Source organism: Natrix helvetica (genome assembly GCF_964273705.1).
Source record: "Natrix helvetica genome assembly, chromosome: 6".
Lineage (NCBI taxonomy): Eukaryota > Metazoa > Chordata > Lepidosauria > Squamata > Natricidae > Natrix > Natrix helvetica.
The window spans coordinates 1,830,749-1,857,952 of record NC_138553.1 but is presented as its reverse complement, the minus strand read 5'-3'; the positions used below and the strand labels follow the sequence as shown (position 1 = coordinate 1,857,952).

At 49.9% G+C, this 27,204-nt stretch overlaps 1 protein-coding gene across 2 annotated transcripts in view; it reads right to left on the bottom strand.

The window, feature by feature from the left end:
* KCP (kielin cysteine rich BMP regulator) overlaps positions 1-26,904 on the bottom strand; it is a 50,060-nt gene extending 23,156 nt beyond the window's left edge. For both annotated transcript variants that reach the window (XM_081956768.1, XM_081956767.1), the window contains exons 1-23: positions 26,678-26,904; positions 21,661-22,217; positions 20,846-20,918; positions 17,457-17,728; positions 15,280-15,463; positions 14,450-14,517; positions 14,158-14,328; positions 12,796-12,892; positions 11,494-11,573; positions 10,436-10,529; positions 10,074-10,156; positions 8,974-9,067; positions 8,602-8,681; positions 8,410-8,503; positions 6,600-6,685; positions 5,612-5,705; positions 4,687-4,839; positions 3,447-3,553; positions 2,645-2,738; positions 1,387-1,560; positions 763-845; positions 523-616; positions 217-399 (exon numbers count right to left, since the gene is read on the bottom strand). In XM_081956768.1, coding sequence (XP_081812894.1) covers positions 217-399; positions 523-616; positions 763-845; positions 1,387-1,560; positions 2,645-2,738; positions 3,447-3,553; positions 4,687-4,839; positions 5,612-5,705; positions 6,600-6,685; positions 8,410-8,503; positions 8,602-8,681; positions 8,974-9,067; positions 10,074-10,156; positions 10,436-10,529; positions 11,494-11,573; positions 12,796-12,892; positions 14,158-14,328; positions 14,450-14,517; positions 15,280-15,463; positions 17,457-17,728; positions 20,846-20,918; positions 21,661-22,217; positions 26,678-26,798 — 3,136 coding nt within the window. In that variant the 5' untranslated portion in view covers positions 26,799-26,904. The remainder of the gene's footprint in view (positions 1-216; positions 400-522; positions 617-762; positions 846-1,386; positions 1,561-2,644; positions 2,739-3,446; positions 3,554-4,686; positions 4,840-5,611; positions 5,706-6,599; positions 6,686-8,409; positions 8,504-8,601; positions 8,682-8,973; positions 9,068-10,073; positions 10,157-10,435; positions 10,530-11,493; positions 11,574-12,795; positions 12,893-14,157; positions 14,329-14,449; positions 14,518-15,279; positions 15,464-17,456; positions 17,729-20,845; positions 20,919-21,660; positions 22,218-26,677) is intronic.
* Between the last annotated feature and the right edge of the window lie 300 nt (positions 26,905-27,204).

Sequence of the window (27,204 nt, the reverse complement as noted above, 5' to 3'; positions counted from 1 at the left end):
TGAATCCTGCAGTGCCCCCCGTCCCCCCCCCCGGGAGAAACCACAAGAGGCCAACAGCACCCAACTGGCACGAGAGCAACGGCTGGCAGCCCAGCCCAGCCGCCTTTGGGGTGCAGCCCCCTTGGGGGTCCCTTGCTTGAAGTTGAAAGAGGGCTGGGAGTCCGGGGGGGGGGGGCGATGGCATCGGGGGAGGGGGGGGCAGAAGCTGCCCCTTACCATCACAGGAGCGGCAACATCCCTGCTGCAGCGGGTGCGAGCACAGGACCGGCGGGCAGGGCTGGCGTTGGCACGTGATGGTGTTGTTGGCACAGATGCAGGTGCGGCACTTCTCCGAGGGGTCGTAGAAGCGCTCCAGGTGCTTGTAGGAGACCCCCAAGTAGAGGCAGCCGGCCGGGGGGGCTAGTGGAAGGGGGAGGGCGCTGTTGAGAGGCGTGGCATGGGCTCCTTGGGCTCCTCATTGGGCACGGATGCCCTCCCCGGCCAAACCCAGCCCCTTGTGGGTGGGTGGGTGGGGGGTCTTACCTGGACACTGGGGGCAGCACTCCTGGGGTCTCAGGGTGGGCTCGGGGCAGAGCAGGGGTGGGCACTGACGGGAGAGGCACTGCACGTGGCCATTCTGCCAAAGGGAGGGAAGGGAACCTGGCTGGCATCTCTTCTGGATTCAACAGGCACCCTTGAGGTCATGTAGTCCACCCCCTTCATCTGAGCCGCTCTTCTGGGGCTGGGGGCTGGGGGGAGGGGCCGCCACCAGTGGGCACTCACGATGCAGTGGCACCGCCGGCAGCTGTCGGTGGGGTGGGGGAACTCTGCTCCGTTGGGGTACTCCTTTCCGGTGTAGCTGCAGCCTGGAGGGAAAACGGCAGAACAAACAGAGTTGGAAGGGGCCTCAGAGGTCTTCTAGTCCAGCCCCCCCTCTACACCATGTCAGACAAGCCAGCTGCATTACTTTTGCCAAACGGGGGATATTTTAAGGGAGATATTCCAGGGTGGGCACATGAGTGGAGTGGGGGCCTAGAGGTGGAGCTCTCCCCTCACAATCGGGAGGCTGTGAGTTCGATCCCAGGTAGAGGCAGATTTTTCTCTCTCTGGGCACAATGAGAATATATTATCTGCTGAACAAAACTCCGCATTGGCGACAGGAAAGGCATCTGGCCAGGAAAACACAAGGATTATGGTGGCAACCTATGGCCTGCGTGCCAAAGGTGGCACGCAGAACCCTCTCTGTGGGCACGTGCACCATGGCCAGCTGTTCTTCACAAGCATTGAAATGCCGGAAAATGGCCCCAAAAAACAAAAAACCAAAACTGCCCCCCAAAAACAGGCTCTTTTTAGACCATTTTCTCGCGTTTCTCACTGGGCAGAGCCTGGGAGCTTCTGCCCTCTTACCATTGCAGTTGTTCTGGCAGCAGGAGCCTGGCAAGGGGTGGGCGCAGAGGGGAGCCACGCACTTCCGTGGGGTGCAGACCAGCTCTCCCCCCGTGCAGAGGCAAGCCTGGCAGGGATCCAGAGAGTTGGGGGCTTCCTCTCCATCGGGCACCACCCGGTTGTCCTGAAGGCAGCCTGGCAGGCGGGCAGGAGGGGGCAGGGGGAGTCGGTTAACATTCACACCCAAACCGCGATTGGTCTCTACCTCCCATCTGTTACTTCTATGCATTGGTTTATTCCGTCTACAGGCTGCCCACCTTGCTCTCCCAGGTGGCTCTGGGCAGGTATAGCTATAAGAAACATTATTCATACGAAAAGGGATTAAAGTTGTAGAGGATTAAGAGCAATCTCCAAAAATATGGATTTGAAGCAGGGCAGGGAGCTCCAACACCTGCCTTCCTTCCCTTCCCTTCCTTCCCCTTTTCTCCTCCTCCCTCCCTTCCTTCCCTCCTTTCTCCCTCCCTCCCTCCCTTTCCTCCTTCCTTCCTTCCCTTCCCATTTCTCCTTCCTTCCCCTTTTCTCTCCTTCCTTCCTCTTTCTTTCCTTCCCCTTTTCTTTTTCCTTCCTTCCTTTTTTCCTTCCCCTTTTCTTTTCCTCCTTCCCTCCCTTTCCTTCTTCCTTTCTTCCCTTCCCATTTCTCCTTCCTTCCCCATTTCTCTCCTTCTTTCCTCCTTTTTTTCCTTCCCCTTTTCTTCTTCCTCCCTCCCTCCTTTCTTCCTTCCCTCCCTCCTTCCTTCCCTCTCTCCTTCCTTCCCTCCTTCCTTTCTTCCCTTCCCCTTTCCTCTCTTCCTCTTTCTTTCCTTCCCTTCCCTCCATCCTTCCTTTTTTCCTTCCCCTTTTCTCTTCCTACCTTCCGTCCTTCCTTCCTTCCTCCCTCCCTTCCCTCCTCCCTTTCTTCCCTTCCCATTTCTCCTTCCTTCCCCATTTCTCTCCTTTCCTCCTTTTTTCCTTCCCCTTTTCTCCCTCCCTTTTCTCCCTCCCTCCTTCCCTCTCTCCTTCCTTCCTCCATCCCTTCCTCCCTTCCCGCCTTCCTCTCTCCCTCCCTTCCCCTTCCCCATCTCCTTCCCTCCCTCCTTCCTTTCTTCCTCTTCCCTCTCTCCCTTCCTTCCTCCCTCCTTCCCTCCTTCTCTCCCTCCCTTCTTCCTTTCCCTTCCACCAAATCTGGAGTTCCACAGAGAGAAAGCAAGAGGTGCCCCCTCAACCCCCTTCAGTTACTCACTGGGGCAGGTAGGGCAGCAGGATCCAGGCCTCCGCTCTGGGTGGGGACAACTCACCGGTGGGCAAACGGTGGGCGAGCAGTGAACGGTACCAGCCTGCAAGAGAGGACAGAGAGAGGGGGATGGAGATCCGAAGGACCCAGAGATTCCGCTCCTTCGCCGTCTAATCTTGGAGAGAACTATTGATAAACAAATCTTCTATTCTTCTTCTCCTTCTCAAGTTCCTCCTGTTGGCATCTTATGATTATGTGACTTTGTTGTTTGTATGTAGACTCAGACGTTCTACACCGGAGACAAATTCTTGGTGTGTCTAATCACACTTGGCAAAATATTGTGTTCTATTCTGTTCTGTCTTCTCTCCCCTTCTCTCCTCCTGTTCTGTTCTGTTCTGTTCTGTTCTCTTAAATTCTGACGTTTCCTTGGACTTTTTCTGAAAAAAAAACCCTTAGGTTTTCAACCAACCTGGATGTCGTGTTGTGCGAAGGTGGCAGGCTGCGGGCAGTGGGGCCAAAAGGCAGTGCAGACCAAGGGGCGTCATGCATGCCGTCATGCCAACAACACGGATGGTGCATTAGATCAGCCACATGCAAATTGCATCTTCGCTGTTACGTCATGTTGCCCCCCGCCTCCTTTCACAGATGCCCCCCGAGGGGCAATTTGGGAGGAACGGAAGGCCCCCCAAAAGAGCCAACAAAGGAGGGTTGAATTTGGGGTGGCAGCTTCAGGATTTGGGCTGCCAGGCAACTGAAGGCGGGCAGGAGAATTTGGGGGCATCTTCCTCAGGTCGGAGCGCAGGGGTCTCACCTTGCACTGGCAGCTCTGGCAGGGGTTGTCCGGGTGGGCGAACTCTTGGCCGTGGCTGTAGAGGTGCTGGTTGTAGAGGCATTGGTGGCATTGGGGGCAGCAGGAACCTTGGGGGGAGGCACAGCAGAAGCTGCTAAGACCCCTGGCACGAGGGAGACCCCCGGCCACCTCTCCATTTCCAACGGCTGAGCACTCGTTGTCCCCCGGGTGGTGAGACACCACACTGCAGCCCACCTCTGGCTTCAATAGTCAGGTGGGCAGCATATAAATAAATAAATAGGAAGGAAAGGAAGGAAGGAAAGAAGCAAGGAAAGGGGAGAAAGAAAGTAAAAGAAAAGAAGAGAGAAAGGAAAGAGTGAAGTAAAGGAAGGAAGGAAGGAAAGGGGAGAAAGAAAGAGTAAAAGAAGAAAGGAGAGAAAGAGTGAAAGAGTGAAAGAAAGAAGGAAGGAATGAAGGACTCTCTCTGCTATGAATGCACCTGTCAGGTGAGCGTGATAGTTGCCAAAGAGCAGGTGGAGAGAGAAAGAAAGAAAGAAAGAAAGAAAGAAAGAAAGAAAGAAAGAAAGAAAGAAAGAAAGAAAGAAAGAAAGAAAGAAAGAAAGAAAGAAAAAGAGTCGGGGGCTGCCAAATCAGGGGATGGAAGAGGAACAGGGGTTTATTAGAAACTAAAATGCAAGAAGGACTAAATATCGTTTAATACACGATTTTCAAAAAAAATGAATGGGCTCTTAGAAACTGAAATTCAAGGCCTGAATATCGTTTAGTGCAAGATCTTTCTTTCTTTCTTTCTTTCTTTCTTTCTTTCTTTCTTTCTTTCTTTCTTTCTTTCTTTCTTCTTTCTTTCTTCTCTCTCTCTCTTTCTTTCTCTCTCTCTCTGTCTCTCTCTGTCTCTCTTCTTTCTTTCTTTCTTTCTTTCTTTCTTTCTTTCTTTCTTTCTTTCTTTCTTTCTTTCTTTCTCTCTCTCTCTCTCTCTCTCTTCCTTCTTCTTTCTTTCTTTCTTTCTTTCTTTCTTTCTTTCTTTCTTTCTTTCTTTCTTTCTTTCTCTTTCTCCCTCCTCCTAAAAAGCCTCTTTTCCTTCCTTCGTTTTCTTGGCTTTTTCCTGGCCATGACAGAGCCAGACGGCTGCTATTGGCCATCCCCCATGTATTTTCCTCTCCGTGCCCCCCTCCTGCAGCCGGGGCTCGATGCTACCCATCCCAGGGATGAGGGTCCTGCAGTTTGGGGGGGGGGAGGGACTCACCGAGAAGCCGGGCCGGATGCTGACAGGTGACAGGGGGGCACTGGAGGGCATGGCACACCGTCTCCCCCTGGTGGCAGGTGCAGACTCTGCAAGGGTCTCTCGCTGGTGCCCACTCGGTGCCATCTTCAAACTCAAGATCCTCGAAAACACAAACTGACAGTCGCCAGCAAGAGAGAAGCTGAGTCAAACTGGGTTTCATCCTGGCCAGGCTGCAAAGCCGAAACCTGGATCCCTTTCCCACCACCTGAGTCCCCCATGTTTTACAAGGCATTTGTAAATGAGATTTCCTGACGGTTAGAACAATAAACCAGTGGAACTCCTTGCCTCCAGAAGTTGTGAATGCTCCAACACTGGAAGTTTTTAAGAGATTGGATGGCTACTTGTCTGAAATGGTAGAGGTTCTCCTGCTTGAGGGGGTTGGACTAGAAGACCTCCAAGGTCCCTTCCAACTGTTATTCTATTCTATTCTGTTCTGTTCTGCTCTATTCTATTCTATTCTATTCTATTATCTGTTCTGTTCTATTCTATTCTATTCTATTTATCTATTCTATTCTGTTCTGTTCTGTTCTGTTCTATTTATCTATTGTGTTCTGTTCTATTCTATTCTAATCATCTATTCTATTCTGTTCTGTTCTGTTCTGTTCTATATCTTCTATACCACTAAACAAACTTTCGTAAGTTGAGGACTATCTGTAACGCAAAAGGGATTTGAGTGGCCCTTTGGGGTTCCTTAACCCATTCCAGGTGCCCTGGAGATGACTCAAGCAAGTGAGCCAAGTTGCGTGCTGCAAACTTCCATGGCATCACCAGTCCAATCTGAGCTGGTGGGACGGGGGGGGGGGGCACTCAGCTCCATGTGGGGAAGTGAGCAGCAAAGAGGTCAAGGGGTCCCCTCCCCATTCCCGGTACTCCCCCATCTGGTCACCTGCGCACACTGGACAGCAGCGTTTGGGGTCTCGGAGGGGCCGGGCACATGGCGTTGGGGGGCACAGTTCCTCCTGGCATCGGACATGCCCTTCCTGAGTGAAGGAAAGAAAGAGAAGTGAATTCCCCATCCACTTGGCGAGTTTAAGAGAGGGGTGGGCTTCAGCTCCCAGAATTCCCCAGACGGCTCAGCAACTTCAGGACTTCAATTCCCAAGTTTCAAAAAGGGATATTGAGACTCTAGAAAGTGTGCAGAGAAGAGCAACAAGGAGGATTAGGGGACTGGAGGCTAAGAAGAACGGTTGCAGGAACTGGGTATGTCTAGTTTAATAGAAAGAAGGACTAGGGGAGACAGGATAGCAGTCTTCCAATATCTCAGGGGCTGCCCCAAAGAATAGAATAGAATTAGAATAGAATAAACAGAGTTGGAAGGGTTATAAAATTTGGAGTAGACTGCACAAGTGGCTAGAGAATAGAAGCCAAAACAAGAAATAGACGTTTTAAAAACTATTGATTGTACTATGAAGAAATATATACAGTATATAGGTAAAATTTGATTATATGCACTATACTATTGTATTATAATATACATAATACATTACGATTAGAATTGTTAAAAACTACAAGAAGGCAATAATTGAATAGTGAACTACAAAAGCAGAATATACATGCGGATATGGGAAGCTACGAAATTATATTATATGGTTATGTTGTTTGTGTTTTTATCTGTTTTATATTTGTTTTTGTATTTTTTCTTGTTTTTTTGTTTTTGGGGGTTTTTTTCTTGCTTGTGGCTTTTAAACTTGAAAATGTTCAATAAAAACTATTAAAACACACACACACACACACAAACAGAGTTGGAAGGGACCTTGGAGGTCTTCTAGTCCAACCCTCTACCCAGGTAGGAAAATAAGTTGTATTATTGAATTCTGAATTCTGGTCTCATGGTTCGGCCAGACTAACCAGTTCACCCACCATGCCCTACTCACCAAGCACTGGCACTGCAGGCAGGGGCCCCCCGTGGCAGGTGAGAACTTCTCTCTGTCCTGATACAACCGTCCTTCAAATTCACAGACTTGCAAAGGAGATTCAGGGAGGGAAAAGAGAAACGCGGAAGGTGTGTGTCAAACTTTCCTCTCCTTGGTGTAACCTTGGAGTAATTTTAAGACAAAGTCTTCCCCACCTCCTAACTCTCCACCTGGCCATTTCTACACCTGTGATGGGCAGATGGGTAAAAAGAATTTTTCCCCAGAAAGAAAACTATGTTGAAATAGTCCTCAGACTTATGACCGTAACGGAATCTGGACGTTCAAGTTTCAAGTGATGATGGTTGTACAGCAAGCCACCGTGTGAGTGACCCAGTTTTAAAACCTGTCTTTTTGTGCGGCGGTTGTTAAGTGAACCTGCAGTCATTAAACAGATCCGTTGTTTGCTATGGGGAGTCTTTGCTGGGCACCGGAGGTGAAAGTTTTGGCAAAAATAAGTAAGTCATAAATTGTGGTTGTGTAAATATAAATGTGGGCCGGTTGTTGAGTGCCCAAAATGTTGCCACATGACCGAGAGTGGTGGTGGCCGTCGGAACTTTGAATCCGGTTTATAAGTAGCTGAGGGGGGGTTTGTCATAACTTTTAATGGTCACTAAGTGACTAGGTCATAAGTCAAGGACTACCTGTAGTAAGGTTCTCCTCCGGTAGATACTGATAGTTCTTGACTTAAATCCACTCGTTTAGTGACTGTTCAGTGTTCCAATGGCACTGACTTATGACCGTTTTTCACACTTATGACTGTTGCAGCCTCCCCATAAAATTCGGAGCTTGGCAAGTGACTCATACTTACGACGGTTGCAGGGTCTCGGGGTCACGTGACCTGCTTTTGTGACTTTCTGACAAGCCATGTCAATAGGGAAGCCAGATTCACTCAAAGACCATGTTATTAATTTAACCATTGCAGCGATTCACTTAACAACGGTGGCTAGGAAGGTCATAAGGTGGGGCAAAAGAGTACGAATAACTATCTTGCTTAGCCATTGAAATTTTGTGTCAGCCCTGAAGCCGGCCTGACTGAGGCCATCTTGAGACTTCAGCGCTGACCCTCCGTAGACGAAGGATAGCCCGGGGGGGGAAGGAGAGATCGTTTTATGCTCAAAACAAAATACTTTCTCTTGGGAACCAAGGACATTCCTGCAGGTGCTGGAAAGGAGGGGACGGGAGTCCCTTAGCCACTGGACATTATCCTGAGTGGACCACGGGGCTGATTGTTTTGAGAAAGTGACAAACTTTCACTTTTAATTATTTGGAAACCGTGGGAATATTCAGAGTTGGTTTTCACCAGATTGTGCAAATATGAGATAAACAATAAACCAATTTTTTGAGAAATTTGCCTGCCTCAGAGTTTTGTTTGCTACGGGTACCAAACTTGGAACCCTGACATTTTGGGGTCAGTTGTTGTCACTGGTGCCCCAAAAGCTAGTGGAGAAACTCTCAGTTTTTGGTAAGGTTACTTTTACCGTCTGCACAATCGATAGACTACGCTCAACTCCTCCCTCTTTTCACATTCTCCCGATGTTTTTTCAAGAAAGATCCAACGAATCATAGGTTTGCGTTCTTTTGGCATCCTTCAGGTAAGCTGTTCCTGGTGGGGGAGGCTTTATTTTGCCCACTCAGCCAATCTCGTTTGGGCTCACCCCGATGGCAAGAGGCCCGGCCTTACAAATTGAATCCATCAGTCAATAAAATTCGGGTCAAATGCGTTTCGGGGGAAAAGGATACCTCCTTTCAAGGGGGGACGGGGGGAACTCACCATCACAGGTGGGGCAACATTCCTCCGGGAGCTTGGCAGGATGGCTGCAGTGGGCAGGTGGGCAACTCACCTGTCTGCAAGAGACCTCGCCAGCCTGTGGGGGCAAGGAGATCACTGGGGTGGTGGTGGCTGTGTCCCCTCCCTCCCCCCTGAGACAGACTCACCCCCACCCACCCACCCAAACAGACTCACCACACAACGGCAGCGTCTGCAGGGGTCTGGGGTCTGCACAGCGTGGCCGCTGCGGTACTCGCGTCCTTCCCAGAGGCAGCCTGCAGGGGGCGACAGATGGGTTGCAAATGTGGTTTGTGGCCTGGGATGTTTACCCCCCCCCCCTTTTTCTGCCCAATGGAGTCATCAGAGTTTGTTTGGATCCCCCTTTCCAACCGGTATCATTCTGGTTTATTTGGGATGCCTGGCCCTTCTTTCTGCTCAATGACATGATCACAGTTTGTTTGGGATGCCTGGCCCCCTTTCTGCCCGATGACACCATCGTGGCTTGTCTGGGAGGCCTAGTGTTCCTCCCTTTCAGTCCAGAGCAACCCCCCCCCCCGAAAGACTCACCATCACAGACGGGGCAGCAGGTGCCTGGCCGAGGGCGGGCAGGGTGGCGGCACAGACTGGCGCACTGCCTCCGTTGGCAGATGGCATTGCCCTCCTGCAGCAGAGGGGGAGAGGAGGAGGACGGGGGTAAAAGGAGGGGCGTCCGGGAGGGGGATCCCTGCAGCCCCCCCCTCCCCATGTTTAAAGAGGCCACTGGAGCTTCCTTGGCCCAGAAGGCAGAGAGATGCGAGGAAGATGCAGGCACAACCGGCCGTCGAGAAAAAAACGGCCACATAAAATTCACCCGATTTTGTCCTCGACTCAAGAGGACGGTCAGAAAAGTCAAGATGGCAGGTTGGAAACTCCACTTGTGTGTTTTGTTTTGTTTTTCATTTACGCTGGCCTGAAAATATCAAAGGAGAAGCCCAAGGGGCCTCTGACAGCCAAAACGGGCAGGGGGGGAGGGGCGGTGCAACCCCTGCATGGCCCGTTTTTGGCTTCCCTGAAAATATTTTTGGCAACTGCCATTTCTGGCCGGCAGAGTGCTCCTGGAGGCCGGGGACTACTATGGAAGGAAAGAAAGAAGAAAGAGAGAGAGAGAAAGAAAGAATGAATGAAAGAGAGAGAAAGAGAAAGAAGGAAAGAAAAAAGAGAAAGAGAGAGAGACAGAAAGAAAGAAGGAAAGAAAGAGAGAAAGAAGGAAAGAAAAAGAGAGAGAGAGAAGAAAAGAAAGAAAGCGTACCCTGAGCTTAGGTCAATTGCCCACCATCACCACGCCCATCCCCCTCTTGGCCACCTACCCACCCCGTCCTCCGAGGTCAAACATAATGATGATGCGGCCATCAATGAAACCCCTGCTCGAAAAGGGTGCAAATGGCCAGCTGTCTGCCAGGAGTTTCCATTCCCCTCCATCCAGTCAGAGCTGAAGAAGCTTCTGGGGTGAGAAGCAAAACCTCTTCAAAGAAAAAACCAGAAAGTCCAGTTGCCTCCTGAAAAAGCCCCTCTGGGAGAAGCAGGACCTGGAGGCCTGAGAAGCCCCAGAGATATCATGCCAGGGCCCCAGAGCCTCTGATGGACCCCTGAAAGCCACAGGGGGGCAGCCGGGCACTTCCGGGACTCACCTGGCACCTACATCTCAGGCAGGGGTCCGTGGGAGGCGTCCACTCTTCCCCGTGGCCGTGCCTGGCGGTTCCATTCACGCAACCTGGTGAGGGAGTACCGAACGTGGGGAAGCCCACCCGGTGGTAGAAAAAGGAGGGGGTTGTTGTAAAGGACGAGTAAAGGATGAAAAGCCCTCCCCCCATCCCAATTATTCAGGCCCTTCGCCCTGTCCCAGACCCCCATGTTGGGTCTCTCTGGCCTGGCCTTCTCCCTGCAGGGCTGTTGTTTTTTTTGGGGGGGGGGGAAATGCTCTGTATGCCACCTGGGTCCCGAGAGGAGAGAAGGGAGAGAAACCTAACAGGGGCATGAGAGAGAGACACACCCTGGCACCGGGGACAGCATTCTCCGGGCGATTCTTCTGGATTGGAACAGTCCAGCTCTGGGCAAGGAATCCGGGAGCAGAGAAGTTTTCCATCCTGTGGGGAGGGAGGGAAGGAAGAATGGGAAGGAAGAAGGAAGGAAGGAAGGAAGATGAAGGGAGAGGTGAAGGAAGGAACGAAGGGAGGAAGGAGGGAGAGAAAGAAAGAGAGAAAGACAAAGAGAAAGACAAAGAAAGAGAAACAAAGAAAGACAGAAACAAAGAAAGACAGAAAGAAAGACAGAAAGAAGAAAGAAAGAAAGAAAGAAAGAAAGAAAGAAAGAAAAAGGAAGGAAGAAGAAAGAAAGAAAAAGGAAGGAAAAAGAAAGAAAGAAGACAAAAGGGGGAGAGAGACAGAGGGAGAAAGAAAGACAGGAAGAAAGGACGGAAGGAAGGAGGGAGAGAAAGAAAGAGGGAAAAACAAAAAGAAACAAACAAAGAAAGAAAGACAGACAGAAAGAAGAAAAAAGAAAGACGACAGAAGAGGGAGGGGGAGAGAGAGAAAGAGAGAGAGAGAGGAAGGAAGGAAGGGAGGAAGGGTGAGATGTCTCATTTTGGGGAGCGCAATTAGAAATCCTTTATTTACTTACTTAAATAATAAATAAAATATTTATGCCCCCAAAACATTTATGCAGCTGCCCATCTTACACTGAACTCTGAGCAGCTCCCAAGCAATGATTAAAACAGCCATTTGTAATCAAACAACATCACAGATATGCTGAATCTATTTGGAATCGTAAACATTATATTTTCTTTGGTGCTTAGGCTTAAATCGGATTTGCTTGGCCCTCTTTACCTGATGAATTGTTTACACACCTTAAAAACCAGGTGGAGCTCTGATCGCATCATCAAGGACGCCATCTTGACTTTTTTGACCACCCTGGGCAGGGACTCCCGAGTTTTGGAAAAGTTAAGCACAAAAATCGGAGGCACCTGCCTGTGCCCCACACCCTACAGCTGCCCCCCTTTCCATTGCGGAGTTTGACAGCCCTGAATCCCTCCCCTCCCCTCTGGTCACTCACAGAACAAGAGCAGCGCTGGCATCCATTGGCCGAAGTCACCTCCTGCCCAGGTTCCACCGGGTGGCCGTCCAGCTGACAAGCTGCAGAGAGACGAGATCGGAGGACAAAAGGCCACTTGGAGATAAAATGACTGAATGTGTGTCCGTGCACCACCTGCAAAAATCCGGATGACCATCGGGTGGCAGAGAAGGGGCTACAGAAACCTCCCTCTGTGGTCTTAAGAAGGGGGCTGAGACTTTTGCAGTTTGGATCGGGACCCGAGGAGAGGAGGAAGGGATGCCCTGCCCTCTCCAAGGGGCAACGGTGGGGCCAAGAATGCTGCCCGATGTTAGCCCATGGGCAGGAGGATTCCTTCCTTCCCTTCTCTCTGCTCAAAGTGGACCCTTCTTGGAAGATGGGAAAAGACTAGGATGGGGACAGGCTGGCATGGAGAAATTCTATCTATTGGGTTCCCATGCCTTGACCTGGACTTGATGGGACTTGATCAATGAATGAATCAATGCTTTATCCAATCAATCAATGAGTCAATCAATGATTGATAAATAAATACAAGATTGAACCAATGAATCAATCAACGATTGACTTAATCAAGGAATCAATGAATGAATCAATGATTGACCCAATCAATCAATAAGTCAATAATTGACATGATAAATGAATAAATGATGGAATCAATGAATGAATGATTGACTCAACAAATGAATCAATCAATAATTGACCTCAATCAATCAATCAAGCACTGAATGACTGACTTGATAAAGGAATAAATGATTGAATCAATCAACCAATGAAAGTTTGACTCAATGAATCGACGATGAATGTATCAATCAACGATTGACCCAATCAATCAAGGAGTCAATGAATGATTGACATAAATGACTAAATAATTGAGTCAATTAATGAATGAATGAATCAATCAATCAATCAATGATTGATGCAACCAGTCAACATAAATAAATGATTGACATCTTAAATGAATAAATGGATGACTCAATGAATGAATGAATGAATGAATGAATGAATGAATGAATGAATGATTGAATCAATCAATCAATCAATCAATCAATCAATCAATCAATCAATTCATGAAAAGCTGCCACACCCACCATTTTTTAAAGTCCCAGACTGGATTAAGAAAACAAGAGCTTTCTTCCCATATCCTGATATGCCCAAACCAGTAGATAATGGGTTCTGTGTGCGAATTGCCAAAACCCCCTGTGGGAACACAAATGCAACTTCAAACATGAGATGTGACACACAAACACACTGTGGCTTTCCCCTGTATTGCACAAGAACTCTTACCTTGGCGGCAACTGGGGCAACACTGCCCGGGTGGTGTGTAGCGGTCCTGGCACAAAAGCCGGGGGCATTCGGTCACTTGGCACCGGACTGTGCCTGCCTGGCACCGTTGGAGAGACAAAACAAGGTTTACCTAAGTGGCACCTGGACAGGAGGGAGGGGGGAAGGCCTCTCTTCCCTGGCATCCCTGGGTGGGGGTGGGGGGGCATCGGGCCTGGCATCTCCAATTCCCAATGTGGGTGTTTCCTAGCTGCATGTATCCTGGTCGTTGTGATTCCCACCTTGAATTTCGATCGTGACTCGTGAAGCCTCTTATGTCACGGATTTAATTTTGCCCCCAGGGGTTTATCTTGTTTGGAAAACTTACAAGTTGCAAGTATCCAGGGGCCATTGCTCTGTGGACGAGCCTTGGTCTGCTTTTGGCTGGATTTCATGGGGACACTTCTGGGCTTTTGATGAAGGGAATTTAGAATAGAACAGTATAGCAGAGTTGGAAGGGACCTTGGAGGTCTTCTAGTCCAACCCCTTGCCTAGGCAGAAAACCCTATACCGTTTCAGACAGATGGCTATCCAACATCTTCTTAAAGACTTCCAGTGTTGGGGCATTCACAACTTCTGGAGGCAAGCTGTTCCACTGATTAATTGTTCTGTCAGGAAGTTTCTCCTCAGTTCTAAGTTGCTTCTCTCCTGGATTAGTTTCCACCCATTGCTTCCTGTCCTGCCTTCAGGTGCCTTGAAGAATAGTTTGACTCCCTCTTCTTTGTGGCAACCCCTGAGATATTGGAACAATGCTATCATGTCTCCCCTGGTCCTTCTTTTCCTTAAACTAGACATACCCAGTTCTTGCAACCGTTCTTCATATGTTTTATCCTCCAGTCCCCTAATCCTCTTTGTTGCTCTTCTCTGCACTCTTTCTAGAGTCTCCACATCTTTTCTACATCGTAATGACCAAAACTGGATGCCGTATTCCAAGTGTGGCCTTACCAAGGCCTTATAAAGTGGTATTAACCCTTCACGTGATCTTGATTCTATCCCTCTGTTGATGCAGCCTAGAACTGTGTTGGCTTTTTTGGCAGCTGCTGCACACGGCTGGCTCATATTTAAGTGATTATCCATTATGGCTGGGGAATAATAATAAAACCCACTAAATCTTCATTACAGATTAAGAGAGTTGGAAGGGACCTTGTAGGTCATCTAGTCCAACCCCCCCACCCAAGCAGGAGAGCCTACACAGTTTCTGACAGAGGGCAGTCCAGTCTCTTCTTGAAAGCCTCCAGGGAGGAAGCTCCCACAACCTCCGAAGGCAAACTACGTGTCCGTACGTGTGAGTGAGTGGCAGAGCACGGGGCCTGCCCCCACACTCACCTCACAGGTGCAGTGGCTGCACGGATCCTCCAGGAAGCCATCTCTGTCCTTCAGCAGGTGTCCTTTGTACACGCAGCCCCCACATTCGGGGCAACACCTGCCCTCCGGAGTGGCAGGATGCTGGCATGGGACGGGTGGACAATCCTCTACTTCACAAGTCACTCTGCCAACCTGGGTGGGTGCAAAGGGAACCAAATTCCATGGGGAGAACTTTTTGCTGCCAAGGGAAGGGCACCGTTTTTCCAAATCAGGAAGTGGGCATCTGTCCTGGCACGGCCGCACGGCCACTCACCTCGCACTGGCATCTCCGACAAGGATCCGGCTTCCAGCTCTCGCCCTCTTTCCTGCCGTCGGCGCAGCCTGCAGGGAGGACAGCGGGGGAAGCGCACCGGTTGGATTTCTGCCTGCGGAGCAGCGGTCAAAGGGAGAAGGGCAACAGGGGCAATGCAAGAGAAGAGGATATGTGCCTCGGGATCGTGGACCAAGAATTGGAGGTCAGAAACATCAAGATGGTGGCCTTGAGCAGACCTGAGGCCGCCTTCTTGAAGTTTTTGACCTCTCCCATCTCTGTGACCGGTGGAAATCCAGAAATCCACTCTGTAGATCATGCGCTCTTGAATTCTAGATTGACCTTTGTTAAAATATTCATGAGCAGGAGAGACACGGAAAGAAGGTCAGCCAATGAATAGGCATAGCAACTAAGTCAGCCAACGGGAGCTTAAACAGATCTGAGTCTGTGCAGAGAATTGAAACAGAAACTTAAGCCGCCTGCTGCTCTGAGAAGTAAACTATCAGTCTGTCTGGGCTTGTCTGCCGAAAATGAAACGAACTGCTTGTGTTTGCCTGTAACTCTCCTGCCTTGTGTTTACTTGGAAGAACCACCTGTTGGTATTGTACATTTATTCATCTATTCTTACGTACATAAAGAAGTTAATGAACCCGGCTGCATCAGTTATCTGTATGGGCTTTCTGGATTTGAATTTATGCCACAAACTCTGACAATCTTGGCAAGAGCTGAAAGGGGAAACGGCCTCCATCCATCCCATGCCCCCTGCTTCCCTGGGCCCGATCCTCCCAGGGGGCATTGGCATGGTGAGTCTTGAGCCCCGGCCATTTCCTTACCCCCACAGTGCATCCGGTTGGGCTGCAGCTGGCACTCGGCCTTGCCCTGCACACACACGCAGGAGGTGCAGGGGTCTTGGTCCCAGGAAGCCCCCTCCTCGTAGTGCCGTCCATCTGCAAAGCAGGCTGTCCGCCGACACTCGCATTGTTCAAGGGTCTCCACGCGGCCCAGCAGGTCGGAGTTCTGTCGGGGGAGGGTGTGGGGGAGGGGAAGGAAGACAAGAGTTTTAGAATCAGAATTGTATGTCAACACACAATTGGGTCATGTCCCCCCCCCCCCAATTAACTATTAAGGTGGCAAGGCTGCTTCTCCACTCTTTTGGGAACAGGTTCCTAGTCCTCATGGTTAAAGAGCACAACTTTGTGCAAATTCCATGGACGGACCCTTGGAAAAACAAACAGAGGAGGTTTATCAAAGCCTTCCTCGCCAGTTGCGAGTGACCCATGGCAGGTTCCCCCTCGGCCAGGGCACCTGGGAGCAAAATGGGCAGAATCACCAATAGGAGAGAACATTTTGGGTTGGACTGTGGCATCCTTGGTGGTCTCTGAGCTTGGTGGTATTCTTGGAGACGTTTCAGGACCCAACTAGGTAACGTTGTCAGTGCTCGAAAGAAGCGGGGTTCACTGTGTGTTTATATGGGCTTGCTGTTTCAGTGTTTGTGGGCCCGTTCTTGGTGTCTCTTTGTTTAGGCAGTTGTTTACTTCCTTGATTGGGATGGCTTACTTGATTGTTGGTCTAGTATTAATCTTGGTGTTAATCTCTGTTTATCTGGTGTTGCTTGCTGGTGAAAAGCTGTTTCAGTCTTTCTGTTTCCTTTTTAGCTTCTTGATTGTCTCTTTTGAATGGCGTGTAGCTGTTGTTTACCTCTATGTGCCCGGGGATGGCTGATTTGTCTGAGTGCCAGGCTTCTAGGAATTTTCTCATGCTTTTGGACTTGATCAAGGAATCACCCAGAACACTCACACCGATAGGGCAAGCCACTTGTACGTAAGCCAAGAGAAACCCCACTCCCTTCTAGCACGGATAATGTTCCCTAGTTTGGTCTTGAAATGTCTGCAAGAAACCAATCAAGTTCCGTGGCCACAAGAACCTCACAATCCTCCTCCTCCACTCAGCAAACCCTCCTGCCAAGTGGCCTCGATGCCTCTCAAAGAGACTGCTAATGACCTGATGACTGCAAGGAATATAAAGCCCTTCCTTCCCCACCATTTAGTCGGAACTGAAGAAGCTTCTTAGATGAGAAGGGAAACGTCTTCAAGAAAAAAACAAAACAAAGTCAAGTCCAGTTGGCTTTTTAAAAAGTATCTTTGGTCACCAGAGTTTGGAAACAAGTAGCATTTAAATTGCACTGAATCCAAGACCCCTGGACGAATCCTTATTTATTTATTTTATTTATTTATTTTATTTATTATTTTATTTATTTTATTTATTTTATTTATTTTATTTATTTTATTTATTTTATTTATTTTATTTATTTTATTTATTTTATTTATTTTATTTATTTTATTTATTTTATTTATTATTTTATTTATTTTATTATTTATTTTATTTATTTTATTTATTTTATTTATTTTATTTATTTTATTTATTTTATTTATTTTATTATTTATTTTATTTATTTTATTTATTTTATTTATTTTATTTATTTTATTTATTTTATTTTATTTTATTATTTTATTTTATTATTTTATTTTATTTATTTATTTTATTTATTTATTTTGTCAACAAGTACAAGGAAACAAGTAGGAAAAACACATGAAAAAAATGGCACAAGTAAATGGATATAAATAAGCAAAACATGTCCATAAACACCTAAGAAGAGGACATATCAATGGGCAGGGACGGTGGGCACACTGGTGCGCTTATGCACCCCCCCCCCTTAGGGACCTCTTAAGAACCACGTAAGGTCCACGGTAGACAGCTTAAGGTCAAAGGTGGGGGTGGGGGGCTCAGAGGGTTAGGTAGGGTGGTCCACACATTTACTACTCTGTTGCTGAAACCGTTTTTCCTGCAATCAAGATACTCGGCCCAAGTAAGTCCTCCGAATGGCCCTTCCGTCTTGATGGGTCTCACCCCCAGCACTAGAGGGGTGGAGTGCCAACCTGCTTTCAAGGCCGTCAGCTCTGCCCCCAGAACCACCATTAAAAAGAATTGACTGGTACCGTCCAGTCCTCACCTGTTCCTTCACCATATCCAGCATGGCTCCCAGCCCCTCCACCAGCCCCTCCAGTCTCTGGATCTGGTCTTCCAGGCTGGCCACGCCCGGCCGTGCAGATTCCTGGGGTGGCAGATCTGCCTGGCTGGGCTCTTGCTGGTAGCGGTGGGTTTCTGCAAGGGCCAAGGGCCCAAAGGGTGGCAAGGACTCCTCCAGATCCAGAGAAGCTTCATCTGGGAGATGGAGATACTGGTCCTCAGGCAGACCGTAGGGCAGAGAGAAGAGATCCAGCTCTGTGGGTCAGCAGCACAGGAGGTCAGAGCCAGGGGTTTTAAAAAAGGTTCCAATGATCGCACGTCGCACAGCTGATCTTCGGAACTTTAAAAAACAAACTTTTAAAGCATTTTTTTTTACTACATGTTTCTCTCTGGAAATGCAGGGATGGGGGAGGGGTGTCTGTTTTTGCTCCCAGCAGTTTTCCCTAAGGCATGCTAGGCCAAAAATGGGAGTAGGGGGTGCTGAGAAAGAAAGAAAGAAAGAAAGAAAGAAAGAAAGAAAGAAAGAAAGAAAGAAAGAAAGAAAGAAAGAAAGAAAGAAAGAGAAAGAAGAGAGAAAGAAAGGAGAAAGAAATAACGAGAAAGAAAGGAAGAAAGAAAGAAAGAAAGAAAGAAAGAAAGAAAGAGAAAGAAGAGAGAAAGAAAGGAGAAAGAAATAACGAGAAAGAAAGGAAGAAAGAAAGAAGGGAGAAAGAAAGAAAAAGAAAGAAAGGGAGGGAGGGAAAAAGGAGAAGAAGGAAGGATTACAAACCTGGCATTAGATGCAGCTTCAGAGAAGAATCCAGGGCTGGAAGGGACCTGGAGGTCATCTAGTCCAACCCTGCTCCAGCAGGACATTGTTAAAGTGAGTTTCTGTCTTTTGATCTCGCAGTTACATGACTGCATAGCTACGCCCACTGAGTCACATGATTCCCCAAAAGCCACGCCCACCAAGCCACGCCCATAGATCCAATAGGAAAACAATTTAGATTTCACCACTGGTCAGAGCTACCTGGTACAGGTGAGGAGGAATCTCCAGACATCCCCCACCCCTCCTCTCCTGGGCCCATTCACGGGGGGGGGGGGGGGAGACACACCTCATCCTTTCAGCCGGCCAGGCCAAGGAAGGTCAAGCGGGGGCTGAAGAGACGCAGTGGGAGGTCCAGGATGGGATGCTGGTTGGCAGTACTTTCTTTTAATGGTCCAGGAGGCTCAGGCCTTCCACGTTTAGGCTCTTGGCAGGAAATAGTTTTATTTATTTTAGATTTTTATCCTGCCTTTATTGCTTTATTGGAAGTAACTCAAGCCAACGAGCATCCTTACTATCCTTTCCTTGTCCTCTTTCCCCCTCAGCAACAACCCTGCGAGGTGGGCTGGGTTTAGAGAGAGGGAATGGCTCAAAGTCACCCAACTGGCTTTCATGGCTAAGGCGGGACTAGAACTCAGAGCCTCCTCTTTTCTAAACCATCTCTAACCCCCAGACCAAACTGTCTCTTCTGTTAGTGAAACCAACTTCCTGAGAAACTGATCGGGCACGCGTGCTGTTCCTGCGACGGAAAAATGTGTATTTGCACATTGGAGAGGAGTCAGATGGAAGAGCGAAGGGCTGTGCAGCCAGAAACACACACACACACACACACACAGACACACACACACAGACACACACACACGGCTTCTCCCAGGCGGGCGGCCTTTGCGCAATCTGAATCTAATTGATCTCAGCAGAAGCAGGCCAAATTATGCAAACCACAACAAAGGGAGCCCTTGTGCGAAAGCTGTTCCTGTGCCGGATTTCTCTCTGGATGCCTTGGTTTCTTTCTTTCTCTCCCGCTCGGGATCCTGGATCTCCACCAGAAGTCTCCGCCATCGAGGCTCCCACGCGGTGGTCCCCGGGGGTGATGGGGAGGAATTGCTCTGGCAAAGAGACCTGGGCTGCTCCAGGGGCACAAAGACCCAACTCCCCAGAGGGGAGTTGCTCCTGGTTCGGCCCGGTTCGGCTGAACCGCTCGTGGAATTCAGGCCTGGGTCGGAGAACCGGCAACGACTCAGGCTGGCCACGCCCCTGAACCGGTTTCCTCGCCTCCGCTGGGCTGCCGCCACTTTGGATTTTAGTGGCTGCGCGTGCACAGTTCAATGTAAATTGTTCTGCGCATGTGTGCAGAACAATTGACATTGAATAGCGCACACGCGTGGGGTTGCAAAGTGGTAGTAAAATTGACAGCAACCCACCCCTGCCCCTCCCCACAACCAGAGATGGGTTGCTCCCAGTTCGGCCTGGATCGGGTGAACCAGTAGTAGTGGTGGCATGAGGCTCCGCCCACCTTCCTGGACGCTTCTGCGCATGTGAAAAAGAGCATGCCCAAAACAGTAGTAAGAAAATTAGCAACCCACCACTGCCTGCAACTCAACCCTTCCACCTGGGCCACTAGCAGAAAGAGCCCTCTTCCCCGGCAGCTCCTTCTTTGCGGGAAGGGCTGAGAAAAGGGGGAGGAGGAGGAGGAGGAGGAGGAAGAGGAATGAAGAAGGAATGAGAATGGGACGGAGAAGAAGGGGTGGATGGGGAGGAAGATAAAGAGGAGAGGAAGGAAAAGGGGAAAGAGAAGAGGAAAGGAAGAAGAAGAAGACAAGAGAGGAGGATGAGGATAAAAAGGAGAAGGGATGGAGGTGAAGGAGTAGAAGGAGAGGGAGAAGGAAAGGAGGAAGGAAAAGAGAATATCTCTATCTATCTCTTGTCCGTCCATCCATCCATCCATCCATCCATCCATCCATTCCTCTCTCTCTCTCTCTTCTCCCCCTCTCCACTCTCCCTGTCCCTCCCTCCCTCCCTCCCTCCCTCTTAGCTATAGATCTAGGAACTGCACCTACAACGCCATGCCACACCACAGGAGTGTGAAGTCAACAGGGACAGACCTTGTCGCTTGCCAGAATGATTGATATCCTTCTACATCCAGTCCAAATGTCCTCTCTCCAACGTGGCTCAGAACTGGACCAGCCCAAAACGTTCTGTTGGCATCTCTGTTCCGGAGGGCTGCCTTCCCCCTGCCCTCCCTGGCATCGTGCACCAAGCCCACCAGCTGTCTCCTCCTGTCTGGTGGAGCCCAGCCAAGGCCCACGGCTCTTAGCCGCCCCGGACGAGGAACATCTGGCCCCCAGAAAACCTTTCCCACTGCTGGGACTCCTTTGATCTGTGCCTCTCAGCTGCCCCCTCTGATCTGGTCCCCTCTGGGTCAGTGGGTGGCCGAGGAAGAGATCTTGCTGAACTGCAACACTAGGCAATCACATCCTCTCTCTCTCTCTCTCACACACACACACACACAATCACACACCCTGCCAGACCCGGGAGTGCAGATGTGCAACTTGGGTGGAGACCCTTACCCGGCAGGTCCTCACAGTGCCAGGGTCGGTGGGGGAAGCCACGGGGGGAGATCTCGGCCGTCTGCCAGGAGCCCTGCAAAAAAATAATAAAACAAGCATCACAGTCATAAATGCCTAAGGCCAGGAGATGGGGAGTTCTAGTCCCGCCTTAGGCAAGAAAAACAGCTGGGTGACTTTGGGCCAATCCCTGTCACTCTGCTCAGCCTACCTCACAGGGTTGTTGTTGTGGGGAGAATAGGAGAAGGAAGCAGTATTTGTTAAAGCCAGAGGCCCTATACCGTTTCAGACAAATGGCTATCCAACATCTTCTTAAAGACTTCCAGTGTTGGGGCATTCACAACTTCTGGAGGCAACTTCTGTTCCACTGATTAACTGTCAGGAAGTTTCTCCTCAGTTCTAAGTTGCTTCTCTCCTTGATTAGTTTCCACCCATTGCTTCTTGTTCTGCCCTCAGGTGCCTTGGAGAATAGTTTGACTCCCTCTTCTTTGTGGCAACCCCTGAGATATCAAAACACTGCTATCCTGTCTCCCCTGGTCCTTCTTTTCATTAAACATTAGACATACCCAGTTCCTGCAACCGTTCTTCATATGTTTTAGTCTCCAGGTCTTTGATCATCTTAACCTGTATTTCTCACACAGTTATAGAAATGTATAAATTCTTCCCACGCCACGGGAGAATAAAAGTTGGCATTAGCCAAGTCGTGCCCGTGGCATGAAGAAACCCCAAGCGGCCTGGTGAAACGGGCTAAGGATTGGGGTTTCAGGGTAAGCCCAAAGTGGGTTTGGGAACGTTCTGGGCACAAGGGCTGCACTTACCAGGAACTTGCTAGATTCATCTCCGGCTAGGCTGGCAAAAGTGATTTGCAGGTCGAGGGGCAGCAGGAGGCTGAGCAGGTCGTCCCCGCGGCCATCCTCAAAGACGAAGGGTTCTTGGCAGTCCACGTAGAGGGAGATGCGCCGTGGCTGCAGGTTGAGGGCCAGCTGTGCCCAGCGGTTGTGGGCGAAAGGGGTGCTCCCGGGGAAGACCAGCAAGGCCGGCTCCATGTTCTGCACTGCCCGGTACGCCAGCCGGAGCTGGTTCTCCTGGGTGCTGGATGCCAGCTGTAGGAGGGGCTGCCCGTCCCGCTTGGAGGCTGCCGGGGAGGCCAGGGAAATGAGGGTCCCCTCTGAGCCGGGGCTCTGGCGGGCCACGAAGTGGAAGCCCAGAGCGGCTTGCACCGTGGACAGCAGGTAGACGGAGTAGTCCCAGGGCAGGGTGAGGACGGGCACCCGCCGGCGGAACTTCCAAGCCGGGATGCCCGGGTTGGGGCCGTTGGTCTTGCCGATCCCTGGCACCGAGCTGCTGATGTTGAGCGCCTCCAGCAGGTCGAGGACTGTAATGGAAGAGCAGGTTTTTTTTTAAGAGGCTGGGTCCCGACTTGGCGTGTCCCAGGGCTGGAGAGGATTTTGGGTGGGTGGGAGTTTAGCCCCTGGGAAGTTTACAGACTGGCCCCTGGTGTTTGCTGAGTGATAATATGGGTGTTGAGGAGCCATTGTTTCCGCCCCCCCAATGGGATTAGCCTGCTCCCCTCGTGCCAGCAGAAGAGGCCTCCCAGGGATCCCATCGGTTAAGGAGTTCTGGTGGGTGGGATCCAGGGGAAGAGCCTTTGTTGCTCTGGTCCCCCTGCCCCCCTGTGGAAGAGTCTTCCATGCTGTTGGCCTTCTGGAAGGGGAGTATTAAGACTGGCTTTGCTGGTTGGCTTCAGACCCTGAGTAAACAATGCCCTAATTGAGGAGCTATCAGGAGTACTCCCAGCAACAGTGACAGGCTAAGCACTAGAATATAATCAGAGAGCAAACCCCACATTAACACTGCTGATGTCACCTAGTTGGGTCATGAAACGTCTGCAAGAAAACCTCCAAGCTCAGAGAGCACAAAGGAACTCACATTCTTCTTCCTCTCCCTCTCCTCCTCTCTGCAAATCCTGCTCCCTTCTAACACTAATGAGGTTCCCTAGTTGGGTCATCAAACGTCTGCAAGAAAACCACCAAGCTGAGAGAGAACCAAGGACCCCAGTATTCTCCTCCTCCTCCTCCTCCTCCTCCTCCTCCTCCTCCTCCTCCTCCTCCTCCTCCTCCTCCATTCAATAAGTAGCCCTCCTTCTGGCACTGATGAGGTTACTTAGTTGGGTCATGAAACGTCTGCAAGAAAACCTCCAAGCTCAGAGAGCACCAAGGACCCCACAGTCTTCCTCCCTCCCTCCCATCCTCCTCCTCTCTGCCAATCCCTCTCCCTTCTGGCAAGGATCTTGCGAGTCTCGCATCTCACACCAGAAAGCACAACAGGTTGTCTCCGTATGGAACTGTTCTTAGTGAAGGGGGTTTGCAGGGTTAACACCTGAGACACGATGGGTAAAGCAGAACCACAAGAATAAAACATGGATTAAAAGCAACCCAGGTGAAAACTTGTTCAGGCATGGAACTAATTAAAACTTTGGAAAACAACAAAGGGGAATGATAAGTGAGTGGTCTTATTCCTCTGGTGGGGGGGGGGACTTTTATTACAAGGTGATTCTCGACTTACAACCCCCATTGAGCCCAACATTTCTGTTGCTAAGCGAGAAAGCTGTCAAGTGAATTTTGCCCCCTTTTACAAACTTTCTTGCCACGGTGGTTAAGTGAATCCCTGCGACGGTTCAGTTAGCAACATGGTTGTTGAGTGAATCTGGCTTCCTGGTTGCCTTGGCCAGTCAGAAGCTCGCAAAGGGGGATCCCGTCACCCTGGGACACTGCAACCGTCATAAATACGAATCAGTGGCCAAGCGTCTGAATTTTGATCACATGATCGTGGGGATACTACAATGGTCACGAGTGTGTAAAACAATGGTAGATCACATTTTTTCCAATGCCATTATAACTTCAAACGGTCACTAAATTTTTTTAAACTTCAGACGGTCACTAAACGGACTGTTGTAAGTCGAAGACTACCTATATTCCCAGGGCAAGGCCTGACCCCTCAAACTCCCCATCCGTGAAGAGTTCTAAAAATATTTTTTTCAAAGTGTTGACAAGGCAACCAGTTGAGGCGAGCACTATTTCTACTAGGGATCATAAAAGAAGTAACATAGCAAAGGTGGATTATATTTAATGCTGCATATTTTAATGGCAGCAAGACTGTTTTTTGCACAAAAATGGAAAAACAAAGAGACTCCCTCGGAACAAGAAATAATAAATAAGATACTGACATGCACAGAGATGGACAGGTTGACTCTAGAGCTCAAAGACAAGAGTGAGACGGAATACCACGAAATCTGGGACAAATGGCACCGATGGTTAGAAAGGAGGGAAAAAGGCCAGGACAGAAAAACACAGAAAAGTTAAGAATTGGAAAATAGGGGATTAAGAAGGTGTGATAGGTAGGAATCAGATATGTATCTGTATGGTTAGCAATTATATAAAAGAAAGGATCAACGGACAGGTAATCTGACTGACTACACACACCTATGTAATGGATATAAAATGTCGAAATGTTTATGCCAGAAATGTTGCACTATGTCCAATGTTTTTAATGTTTATCTGATAAAAAAACTTAAAAAAGAAAAGGCAACAAAATTGACCTGCCAATCAGCGAGCCGAGAAAAGAGAGAAGAAGGACGAGTGGGCAGCATCGGACGAGATTCGTTGAAAAAAAGAGATTTACTCCGGATGATGAAACGAGACCCCAAAGTTTCAAAAGAAACTTGCTGGATGAAAAGTTGTGTGGTTTTTGAGAAATCCCAGTGGGCCGGTCGAGAGCAAATATTGTCCTTCTCTGCTACAAGGAGGCGCAGATAAATTACCCAGCAGTCAGTGTGGCATCGACAGCTGGGAGTAATTTTCCACAAATTGTCAAGAGGCCAAGGGTGTGAGTGTGTGTCCTAAGAAGCAAAAGTCAACATTGGCTTGGAAAAGGAAAAAAAACACCCTACTTACCGTAGTTTGGTTTTCCTTATTATTGAATTGGATCGGGTCCTTAGTAGATTGTGGGGATGCTGTCGACATCATATATCTTGATTTCATTGGCAAGGGGCACGCTCAGGTTACAGGTAATCCTCAACTTACAAACATCCGTACAGTGAGAGTTCAAAGTTACCACGGCAGTGAAAAAAGTGATTTAGGACCGTGATGGCAAATCTGTGGCACGCGTGCCCAAAGTAGCACGCAGAGCCATGTTGCCTGGCATGCGCAGCAGTGCCCGTTCCTCTTCCGGATTTCTGGCGAGCATGCGTGCACGATGATCAGCTGGGCTTAGTGCATGTGGCAGTGCTGAAAACTGGAAGAGCTGGTGTGAGCATGTTCGCTGGCCTGCTGATCGTCACACATGCATACATGACAGTAACCGGAAGCTGGCCGGCACGCATGCGTGAAGCGGAAACCAGAAGTTCATTTTCCACCATGCGCATGCCTCCTGGGCAGCTCCTCTTCTGGGTTGTGGCCCAGACGAGGGCGCTCGGTAGCGGAAAGGTTTGCCATCACTGATTAGGACCATTTTTCACACTTATGACCATTACAGCATCCCCAGGGTCATGTGATTTACATTCGGATGCTTCACCACTGCCTCATATTTATGACGATAGCAGCATCCCGGGGTCACGTGATCCCCCTTTGTGACCTTCTGACAAACAAGGTCAAGGGGGAAACCCGATTCACTTAGCAACCGTGTTACTCATTTAACAACTGCAGTTGTTCACTTAACTAATACAGCAAGAGCAGTCGTAAAATGGGGCAAAAGTCACCTAAGAAGAAACATTGTGGGCTCAATTGTGGCCGTACGTCGAGGACGACCTGTGGATAGTGGGACTGCTGCAGACATCATGTATCTCGATGCCGTTGGCAGGGACAGTTAGACTCTGTGCGAACCACGTGGCAAAGTCAATCATGATATTTGGATCAGCAAACTGGTTAAGTGCGGTTTGGATGAGATGATGATTAAGTGGGATTGTAGCTGACGCAAAAACCATATTCGGTAGGTGCTCCTCAATGCACAGGCAAATCCTGATTTACAACAAGTTCGTTTAGTGTTCAAAGTTACAACGGCACTGAAAAAAGTAACTTATGACCGTTTTTCACACTTACGACTGTTGCCAACATCCCTGTGGTCACGTGATCGAAATTCAGTCGCTTGGCAACTGGCTCATATTTATGACGGTTGCAGTGTCCCAGGGTCATGTGGTTCCCTCTTGCAACCTCCCGACGAGTGAAGTCAAGAGGGGAAGCCGGATTCATTTAACAATCGTGTGACTACCTTAACAACTGCAGTGATTCGCTTAACAACTCTGGCAAGCAAGGTTGTAAAATGGGGCAAGACTCACTTAACAACTGTTTCGCTTAGCAACAGAAAGGTTGGGCTGTGAATCCTAAGCCAACCCTAGCCCTAACTTCCTTACTTTGATCTGAGGCTCCTTTTCGGTTCTGGGGCTTGGCTGGATGACCTCAAGGGACCCTTCCAACCACAAGGGGGTCAAAGTCAATGCCCTCGAGCTAAGCAACCTCCCCAAAGCGGAGGTCTCTGCCCCCAACAGATGGGTCAGAAACAGGGCTACCAGGCGCCTCCTGGTCGCTGTCTTGAGACCCTCCCTCTTGGAACGGACCCCCAGAGCCTCCAAAGCCCGCGGCAGTCTACCTGAAGACGCTTCCCTCCCCCAAAGCAACCCCCAACCCAAGCGGGATGGGCTGAGCGCGTCGAGGAAATCCACCCGGCGTTCCTCCTGCCCGCCCGCCCAAGCCCCCTTGCCAGTCTCCGCGGCCGGCTGGTGCCCGCCAACCCCTCCCCCCACCCCCGACGGCCCACGACCCCCGAAGTCCCGACGCTCACCGTCGTCTCCGAAGTCGCGGCGGCCCGAGCCGTCTCCCGCGGTGGTCGCGTCGCCCGCCCAGGGTCCCTGCAGGGCCAGCGCCGCCCAGGGCAGCGCCAGCAGATGCCAGCAGCCCCGCATGATGCCTACCCGGGGATGCCCGCTCCGCTCGCGGGACGGGATGGCTGGTCTGCCTGGTCCAGGGGCGGTCTCGGAGGGAGACCCCGGCGCCCCCCTGGCTGCGAGGAGAGGGGTGGGCGGGCGAGGCGAGCCCAGGCGGGAGGAGCGAAGTCCCGGGGCGGACCGCGGGGAAGGGGCGGCCGGGGAGGCGCGCGGAGGGGCTGGAACGGGGACTGGCTCATGCCCACCTGCCCCTACTGGGATCCCCCTCCCCATAAGCAGATGAGGGAGGGGTCTCTTTTCCTAGAACCCAAGAGAAGTCGCTGGGCACGGGTCTTTGCAAGCTGCTTCCCTTGCCCTCCCTCTGCCCTCCCCAGTAGCCCCCCCCCGTCCAATTTGGTTGATGTGGCGCCCCAACACTCCTTTG